This window comes from Salvia splendens, chromosome 19 (genome assembly GCF_004379255.2).
Source record: "Salvia splendens isolate huo1 chromosome 19, SspV2, whole genome shotgun sequence".
Taxonomy (NCBI): Eukaryota; Viridiplantae; Streptophyta; class Magnoliopsida; order Lamiales; family Lamiaceae; genus Salvia; species Salvia splendens.
In genome coordinates, this window is record NC_056050.1 from 14,062,283 (window position 1) to 14,072,655 (window position 10,373).

The following is a 10,373-nucleotide window of genomic DNA, read 5'->3' on the forward strand; positions in this document are numbered from 1 at the left end:
TGACCTCAACAAACATTTCAGAGAGCTACAACAAAGTGTTGAAAGGTATAACAGAGTTGCCAATTAGAGCTTTGGTTGATTTGACATTTTGGAAAACAGTGCAATGGTGGGCAGATAGAAAAAAAGAAATACAAGATACCGAAGGTCGGTTAACCCCGTGGGCGAGGGACAAATTTGCTGAGAATGATGCGAAGGGGCCTCAATGTGCGCATTCTTTCCCACGCCCATAGCTGCAGAAGCATCATAGGCCCGCCTAACTCTTTCCTCTTATCCATGGAAGCCTCGCACAGATAATGATACATGTACGACAAAGCCGCACTTCCCCAACTAACATTCTGCACCTCGTCCGGATCCTCAAATGCATTCAACCACATAAAAGAACTTTACACCCCTTGGTGTCTGGTAGTATGAGTCCTCCTAACAAAATTAGGGCATGGAGACGTGCCCTTTGGATGTATACATATGTAGGTAGGTCATTACCCAAAGGTATCCTTATTTGGTTGATCAGAGCGGTCATCAGCAAACCGCCTTGCTTTGTCTTTGTGTTTGTATCTGGTATCCATCCCAACAAATCTCGGCACTTGATAGGCCAATTGGTATATCCGACATGATGGTCACGACCTGTGAAAACGCGACCGTCCGCTCTCAAGTCCCAAATGGCTTGCATATCTTCTAAGGTCACCGTCGCCTCTCCAATCGGTAGATGCAAAGTGTGCGTCTCCGGCCTCCAACGCTCAATCAAAGCCGTGATAAGGTCATTGTCGAACTTCATCGACTTCCCACAATCCATCACGCCTTTGAAACCAAATATGTCAAGCCAATACCTCACATTGTCATGAATATCCATATCCCATGTCTTACTTTCCATCCGTCGAACTTTGAAAAGTTGTGTTGTGCCATCTTTCAGTAGTTTATTTGAAATATGTTTTTTCTGAAGATATAACACTGACGGATCTTCAGGTCCATATAATAACTGTCCGCTAGAACTTGAAGTTTCCATCTAATAAAATAACATATTCACAAAACAAGAATTACAAACTCTCATTTAAAATACAAATAACATATAAATTCAAATTCATCATCAAAATAACAAAATATTATAAACCAAATGATTCACTCCTAATCCATTGATATCCAATCATATACTATATATTAGAAACTCCAATTCATCACAATTCATTATTTATAAGGTCTAATTTACATATCACTACTCAATTAGAAATTCACAATTCACTCCACTTCAATGTATATATAACTTGTAAATTATTATCATAATCAAAATAAGTAGTCATTGCAAAAATTACCCAATATAATCAAGCCAATGAAAGTTAAATACAAGATACATTTCAACCCCTACTCTCTTCTCCAATAACAACCAAAATCACAACACCAATCATCTCAAACATATCAAAAACTATATAATAGAATGAATTTCATCAATCAAATCCATTACAATTAACAAATCAACAAAACATCGGCGAAAATTGAACAAATTATTTTAAACCCTAATTTACAAAATTGGGTGAAACTTACACAAAATATGCAAATAAACAACAAATAAGGGAGGAATGTTGAAGGATTGAAGAAAACTTACCGGAATATGACGGGAAATCGCCGGAATCGCCAAGAAATCGTCGCCTGAGTTTCGTGTCTGCCTCTTTCTCTCGCGCAGAATGTGAGCTAATGCCTCTGTTCCGTCTATTTTGTTCAAATTAGAGACGCATGAGCCTCATGCGTTTTACCCTAACACGCATGACGGTCATGCGTCGTCTTAAAAAATTAAAAAAAAAGCGACGCATGTGCAGGATGCGTTTTACTGGAAGACGCATGACCCTCATGCGTCTTCTTAAAAAAATAAAAAAATTGAACGGCACTTCTCTTTCATGCGTCTTACACAAAAAACGCATCACGGTCATGCATTTCATTAACGGGAGACGCATGACCCTCATGCGTCTCTCCCAAAACTGGAATAAAAAAAGTCCAGTACACTTCTGGAATGTTAAATATAGCCTAGAACTAAAAAAGAATTGCCCCGTTAAATATGATAGGGTTGATCTGGATCGTTGAACGATTTTATGTGTCTAGGGAGTAATTCTTTTAGTAAAGCAAAAAAGTTTAGCAACCATACTCAAATAAAAGACGTGGCTAATTTTTATCTTTAAATTTAGTTTCACTCAAATAAATACTCCATCAAATCTAAAGAAATTTGGAGTTTAAGACTTGGACTAGAATAGTGGATCAGTCACTATTTGAAAGGAACAAGAAGGGAAGAAATTTCGAGGCAACAGTAGACGAGGACTTGTGTGAATATGACCAAGAGTTGATACTCCATCACAATTACAAAATCTCATTTACTCAGCAAAATCAAACAAAGCTTCGGGGATGATGGTTTCATCTTCATCTGATTGCTCCCAGTTATTCGAGGACGTGCAAAACAAACTTGATTCAACTATGCCATGGATAGGATTGTATATTGCAGCTGCCACTGCCTTGTGCACTCTTGCTATGGCGGCTGATGCTTTCATTGGACTTAGAAGCAAAAGGTATTGGCTCCCCTCGAAATGTTTCTCTCTCAACGCTTTCTCCTTGACAATATTAGCGTCACCATGAAGCTTCCTGTAGATCTTACAAGCACTGCTATTAGCTCCATTGATCAATATGCTCGGATTAGCAGCCTTGTTTTCATGTCTACTTGTATGAATAATTTCACCATATCTGTCACGACCGCCCTTCTAGGGTATAATAAATGCGGCGATCGTGACCTAACATGACTTAAATGCAACAAGGAAAAAGACTAGGGTTTTATAAAAGGGGTTTGACGAAGGTAATTAATGAACAAAAATCAAAGAGAGAAGGTCAGGGTGACGCTATGAAGTTATGTATGAAGAGTGAAGTTATGTATGAAGACACAACGACACTCACAGATCAAAGATAAACAATTCATTTTTCAATTAACTTGCTCAACATCACCATACTCTCATCGCCGCTCAACCTGCACATAGGGAAAACACATGCAAGGCTGAGTACTATAAAGATACTCAGTGGACTTATGCCGAAAACATTTTCCTAAAAATTATTACTTATCATTGTCGTGACGCTTAGGCGATCACTTTGTTGTTCTGCATCAACACGCATCCTGGTCCCACCTTCGAATCGTCAATTTCTCCTTCAAGAGTTGAAAACTTGCCTCAACTTTGGCGGGATCCACTTGGGTTCCTTCTGCCGATACAATGTGTCCAAGAAAGTTTACTTCTTTCAGCCAAAATTCACACTTGCTAAATTTGGCGTATAGCTTCTCGGTCCTCAACGTCTCCAAAGCGATTCGTAGATGCTCCTCGTGCTCCTTCCCGTTCTTCGACTAGACCAGGACGTCATCTATGAAGACCAAAACGAATTTATCCAAGTACGGATGGAATACCCGGTTCATCAAGTTCATGAATACCGCAGGTGCATTCGTTATACCGAACGGCATCACAACGAACTCATAGTGACCATATCTTGTACGAAATGCGGTCTTCGGTATGTCCTCCCTTCGCAACTAGCTGCTTTTCTGACGGAAGAGGAAAGTCTAATACGAGAGTTTAGTAAAATGCAATTGGAAGTGGTAAGGGCACCTGAAACAGTGGAAGGCCGAATTGCCACCTTAGTGGTTGAACCTAATCTAAGAACGAGAATCGTTGTAGTACAACGGATGGATACGAAACTTGAAGAAATTCGAATTGAAGTGAGAACTGGCAAATCTGGAAGTTTTAGTGAGGAGTCGGACAACGCCCTCACTTTTGAAGGGAGACTGTGCGTACCAAACGACGTGGAACTCAATAACGAGATCATGAGTGAAGCTCATGAGACTCCATACACCCGTGAAGCACGAAGATGTATCAAGACTTCAAAAAGTCCTTTTGGTGGAATGGCATGAGGAGAGACATAGCGGCATTTGTGGAGCGCTGCTTAGCCTGCAAGCAAGTGAAGGCTCTACATCAACGACCGTACGGAAAGTTGCAACCACTAGAAATTCCCGATTGGAAATGGGAGCACATCGCCATGGTTTTTGTGACGGCATTGCCAAAGACGCAAAAAGGAAATACTGCCATATGGGTAATTATAGACCGACTCACCAAGTGTGTGCATTTCATACAGATTCCCGTAACGCATGGATCGAGCAAGCTAGCTGAGATCTACATAAAGGAAATAGTGCGACTGCATGGAGTCCCAGTGACAATCACGTCCGACCGTGACCCGAAATTCACTTCAAGATTTTGGATGAGTCTGCAACGCGAGCTTGGAACTCGATTGAATTTTAGCACGGCGCTTCACCCGCAGACCGATGGACAATCTGAGAGGGCGATCCAAACTCTCGAGGACATGTTAAGAACCGAGGTGCTCGACCGCGGAGGAAGTTGGGAATCAGTGCTACCGCTGATCGAATTCACTTACAACAACAGTCTCCAAGCAATGATAAACATGGCGCCGTACGAAGCCTTGTATAGAAGAAAGTGTAGATAGCCGCTCTATTGGGACGAAGTTGGCGAACGAAGAGTACTTGGACCTGATGCAGTTAAAGAAATGATTAAAATTTGTTCGACAAATTCTTGAAAAATCAAAGAAGCTCAGGACAGACAAAAGTCGTACGCGGATGTCCGACGAACAGACTTGCAATTTCAAGCCGGCGACAAAGCTTTCCTCAAAGTATCCTCGTCGAGAGGGATAACGCGTTTTGGTGTTAAGGGAAAGTTGAAACTGCGATTTATCGGGCCTCATTAAATTCTAGAAGGAGTAGGACCCGTTGCGTACCGGAAATGTGCATAACGTCTTTCACGTATCACAGTTGCGGAAATACGTGTTCGACCCAAAGCATGTGATTCATTACGAAGAAGTTGCGTTGAATTCCGACTTGAGCTACGAGGAGAGACCCCAAATGGTCCTGGACAGAAAGGTTTAGAATTTGAGAAATAAATTGATAGCTAGCGTAAAAGTGTTGTGGAGAAACCACGGGTACGAAGAAGCCACGTGGGAACTTGAGGACAAGATGATGGAATTGTGCCCGGAACACTTCTCATGAAGGTACCAAATTTCGGGATGAAATTTCTTTTAAGAGTGGTAGGATGTAACGCCCCACTTTTTAAACCCTAATTTTCGAACCCTAAAAGTTTGCATTAAATGTTTTAATGCCGTGAAGTATGTGGATTAATTGACGAGTGAATTAATTGCTTGATTTCATGTGACCTAATTGTGCTTTGGAGTTGAGACTTAGTTTGAATAGTCAACATTGTTGGGGAAATGACGTGACCATTGAATGGTCAATATCGTTGAAGGCGTGACGAGAATGTGGAATAGTCATTCTTGTTGAATTATGACGTGACTGTTTGAATGATTGATGAGGGATGAAATATATATTATGGTGAATTATTTTTCTAAGGGTGAGTGAGATTAAATAGGATCATCAATAATTACCTTGCCCTTTTTATTTGAAATTTTCGACCACTATTATTTATTGGAGAGGAATTCTATTTTTTTCCTGGATTTAATTATTTGTTGGGATAATTATCCTAATTAAATCCAAAACCCGAATATTCTTTATTTCTCCATGACAAATTCGACCCCTACCTTATTCCTAGGGAGATTTCGAAATTTCCCTTATTTAAGGGAAGAAGGAATTGTTTATTATATATTTTGATCCCTTATTTATTCCCTTTCATGAATAAATATAAATATTTTAGCAAATCTTACCATACCTAAGGAGATCTTGCCATATCCTATTTTTTTATTAGGATTTGAGTTTAATTCCTTGTGGGAGAAGGAATAAAATCTCCTACTCCATATATTATTGGGAGTATTATTATTTTTATTCTGCTTCGTATTATTTTATTCTACTCCGTGAAATACCAAATTAAATCATAGGCTAATTAAATAGCCTAGATTTCGAATTCCTCCTATTTTCTCTCCAAATTCACGCCAACTTCCACTCCTCCATATCTTTTCAAATCTTTAATTTATTTAATTAAAGCTTATATCTTGCACTCTATAAATAAGAGAGAAACCCTAAACCTAAATCACAAAATACACGCCTCCTCACTTCTCCCTCTCCCTCTCAATTTTTCTTCTATTTTCTCTCCATGAATTCTTCATCTTTTGAGAAGAATTTAAGTTGAAGCCTCAAGAATTTTTGAAGGATCAAAATTTTACCTTGTTCTACCGACCATTTCAATCAAGAAAGGTATAATTGAACTTCTTTTCTCATCATCCCCTTTTAAACATTTATTTCGATGCCTTCATGCATATAATGAGTGTAGGGATCACAAATCTAAGAAATTAATCGGGTGGGATTGATGGTTGCATGAGAAAAAGATATGTTTATGCGTTTATGGTTGTATATAAATGAACTTGTGAATGATTTGTAGTGAATGCGATGTGAATATATGAGAACATGATGGTGAGATCTTTTTGAAGCATGATTATGTGTTGGAAGCATGAATATATGTGTTTGGATGAGTATTTGATAAACCTAGTTCGAAATTGTGAGGCGTGAAAACTGTGATGTTCGGACAGTAGATTCCGACGTATGTTTGACTGAGCAAATGATCTTATTTTAGTGCGAAATTTTAACTGATTAAACTTCAAGATATCTTCTGTGTTGTGTGTAAATGTCAGCCTTTTTGAAAGAAAGATGAATTTTTAATAAATTGTTGAAGTTGACTGCGCAGTCCTGCCAGAATTGATATTCTTGTCCAGTGAGTTTCCTTTTTGATTTGACCCACCTACGAATGTGAGTTTAATGTAAATTTTTAACTGAATGATCATTGAGATGCCTACTGTATTGTGGTAAAATTTCAGCCCCAACGGAGGTCGGATGAATATTTAATAAATTTTACAACATGACTGCGCTGTTCTGCCAGATTGCTACTATACAAAAAAATACCTATGTTGTTAAGTTTGAATGATATACGTGATGCATATGTGTTAAGGAACCATTTTATGATGAAGTGATGTGTTATACGTTGATGTAAACTATGGTGTGTTCCTTGTGTTGATGAACGTTTGGGATGGGTAATTTAAAGAGACGATGGAAGGAACGTTAGGACATGCATGATTTTGAGCCGATAGTTGAGACTGATTTTTGATACGCATAATTTAAAGGTGATAACTCGCGCTCTCAGCGTGACCGCAAGGGGAAAGAAGTACTTGAAATCTAAGCATTCGAGGTGGGCTTTCTTTTAAATAAGGACGATGTCCTAAATATTTTTCCGATAAGAATGAAATTGTGTTTATCATGCCTTGTTTGGTTTTAACGTGCTTATCTGATGTGGCTTTTGCCACTATTATTTAAATCGAATTCGGGTCCTCGTAGAGCCGCAAACTCTACTTGGATTAGTGTACACCAATGGTAGACCGTGTGTCAGCGTATGGGTTGGCCGGTCTAGTGACCTGGTTTGCGGCCGCACTCCTTGTCATGTATGTGCGGATATGGCTAACGTCTATGGGAAAATGAATGATCAGTCGACTTTTTTTTTACAATGGGAAATGATTTTGAGTGCCTCGGGCCTTTCTAAAGCTAAACCCCGATGGTTACTTACGTAAGGCATGATAGATAAATAATAATTTTTATGAAAATGTTTTCGGCATAAGTCCACTGAGTATCTTTATAGTACTCAGCCCTGCATGTGTTTTCGCTATGTGCAGGTTGAGTGGCGGCGAGAGGTTGGTGGTGTTGAGCAAGTAACTTGAAGAATTTAATGTTTATCTTTGAATTATGGGTGTTGTTGTGTCTTCACACATGACGTCACTCCTTCTCTTGGTCGTTTTCCGCTGCGATACTTCTTTTACTTATTAGTTGTTGGGCCCGAACCTAAATTTGTCCGGTTATTGGTTTCTTGTGATTTTGTTGGATAATGTCAAACTCTTAATCGTTTCCCTTTGAGTATTAATTGCCGGCCCAAATCATTATTTAAACCCGAGTCCTCTTCTTGTTTTATACTCCCTCCGTACCATAGTAGTGAAGTCATTTTGCCATTTTGGTACATTCCATAGTAGTAGAGTCATTTCCCTTTTTAGTAAAAGTTAACAAATTTCTTCTCACTTACTTTACTCTCTCTTACTTTATTCTCTCTTCATCTCTCTACTTTCTTAATCTCCGTGCCGAAAAGAAATGCCCCCACTACTATGGAATGGAGGGAGTACTTAATTGTTCATTTAGTATGTCGGTTAAACCTCCTTGATGAAACCCTAGCTTATTTTTCCTTGTTATATTTAAGTCTGTTTAAGTCGCGGTCGCCGCATTTATCATACCCTAGAAGGACGGTCGTGACAATATCTTTGGGATCCATGGAGAATAATGAAATTGTACTAAACATAGCAGCTTTAGGCGTCCTAGTCATCACTATCATGGTAAATATATGCATTCATATTGTTCAGATGCATCCATTCACTTCAGATGTATTCTATATGTTGCTCCCACAAATAGCCTCTCTTGTCATCATGCTCTTCTTCCTTGCAATGTAATGTTGTATGTCCTTGATGCTTCCAACCGCCAAAAGATACCTGGAATTGAAGTATAATGAGATGCACAAATTGGTTTCAAATAGACAAGTTGATGGGAGTATTGATGAAGTTGGTGAAAAGGTATTGGGTGATGGCAGTAACCGGCGACCCACAGTGTGTTGGGAAGATCTGCCATTTCTTCTATTTCAGCTCTCTTATGTATTTTAATAACCCTACTCTCCATCCAAGTTAAACTTTTGACTTCTCTCCAATTATCCAATTCTACTCTGATCTATTATTGTGTACATAACACTTCAAACTATAGCTGGTCCATCGAGTGGATTCTTAAGATTCAATTTCTTGGAGTGTTTGTTGCAACTATAGCTCCTATATCCAGATGCTTCACTGCTTTGACCATCAAGGTCGCTGAGACGGAACAGAAGAGCTTCATAGATGAACTCAAGGTTGACAAGTACTGGACTTCGAAGCTTGTAGAGTGGAGGGATACATCACTTCCATTTCGAGTTCCAAACCGCCTCTGCAAGAAGCTGTTTTGTGATGTATTAAGATTTGTTCTAAATTTCTGCATTGTATTTCAGATTCTCTTCGTTTTAGCTGGAAAACTACTTTTATTCCTCTTTGCTATATATGCGAGAGGATTTTATTCTGTTTTCTGCAAGAATTCAAGAGTGGGAGGACCTCAAGGTTCAAGGGATGGAGCACAACTGGATTTTAGCCAATATGCTCTTCTACTTGAAGGTGAGCCACAATTGCCTGGTTACATCGTCAAGAACATATGCAATGAGGTTGATAGGCTAATAAAGAAAGGTGAAGAAAATCAATCCACGAATCTGATCCGACTTCTGAAAGCATCTTCAAACTTCAATGGGGTGGGACTATTTGACAGCAACCAAGTTCCAAGCTTACATTCTCAAGAACCTCCAAACTGCTGGGCTCTACCCATCGTGACTTTGACGACTATTACAGTTGCACTTACCAACATTGCAGATGATAAGGCTAACCAGTTATTGGCTAGTGTTAGAGAGGGCTTGTCCATCGTGAAAATCATTGAGGGAACTCTAGATGGAAATGAGGAGTTGGAAAGCATCAGAAAAGCTGCAGATGTGGTTTAGGTTGGAGTTGAAGTATATAGAAAATGGGATTATAAAGATCTTGACAGCACGAGCTTCAGAGGTGCAACGCACAGGGAAACACTGAGAAACCTCTCCATTGTTGCAGAAAAGATTGTGACAGAATTCATGGCTCAAACAAGAGATGTTCTGATGCAGAACCCTCTAAACTGGCCTGTTAGAGTTATTGCTGCTAACTCAATGTACAGAATTGCTCAAACGATCTTGTTATGGATGCCAAATGGCGAGCACCAAAGTGATGACGAGCTACTTGAGGGTATATCCATCACCATCTCGGATATAATAGCAGCGTGCCTCACCAATCTAGTGCAGGTCATAACAATCAAGTGTCATATACATGACATCAGAGAAAAAGGCATGAGAGTGTGAGACGAGCATTGGTTCTTTTTGGTGAGAGTAAAGAGATTCTTGAAATTCTACGTCCGAGATTGGATGTGGAGAAAGTTGCTACTATTGATGAGTGGAGGGCATCCATGGCGCTGGTTATTGAAAACCCTCCGAAATCAAGTGATGACGCAACAATAGTGGGGTAGTAATTTTCATATAGTTTACATAGCATCTATGTTTCTCGATCGTATTTGGATTTCAATTACTACAAAATATGACTTTAAGAAGCGTGATTATAACTTTTATGTGTCTATTGGTTAGTGCATTTGGTTGTGTTGCAAAATACTGTTATTATCAAGCGTGCAAATTATAACTTAAACCATAATTGAGCCGACCATTTTCTCTCCATATTTCTCTCAG

The 10,373-nt window shown here is 39.2% G+C and overlaps 1 protein-coding gene and 1 long non-coding RNA gene across 2 annotated transcripts; both read left to right on the forward strand.

Moving 5' to 3' along the window:
* Positions 1-2,320: 2,320 nt before the first annotated feature.
* On the forward strand, positions 2,321-7,947 carry LOC121778739. The gene is made up of 2 exons (XR_006045714.1): positions 2,321-2,543; positions 7,678-7,947. It is a non-coding gene; the product is annotated as an uncharacterized LOC121778739 (long non-coding RNA).
* Positions 7,948-8,626: 679 nt separating this feature from the next.
* Positions 8,627-9,608, forward strand: LOC121779051. The gene is made up of 2 exons (XM_042176400.1): positions 8,627-8,694; positions 8,801-9,608. The coding sequence occupies exons 1-2, from the start codon at positions 8,627-8,629 to the stop codon at positions 9,606-9,608; spliced, it is 876 nt and encodes a 291-aa protein (XP_042032334.1).
* Positions 9,609-10,373: the final 765 nt, after the last annotated feature.

Bases quoted from the DNA above. Each gene is read 5' to 3' on its own strand.
- LOC121779051 (XM_042176400.1), top strand. From the start codon at position 8,627: ATGGCAGTAACCGGCGACCCACAGTGTGTTGGGAAGATCTGCCATTTC. The intron at 8,695-8,800 runs GTATTTTAATAA...TTCAAACTATAG, and splicing joins TTCTATTTCAGCTCTCTTAT to CTGGTCCATCGAGTGGATTC.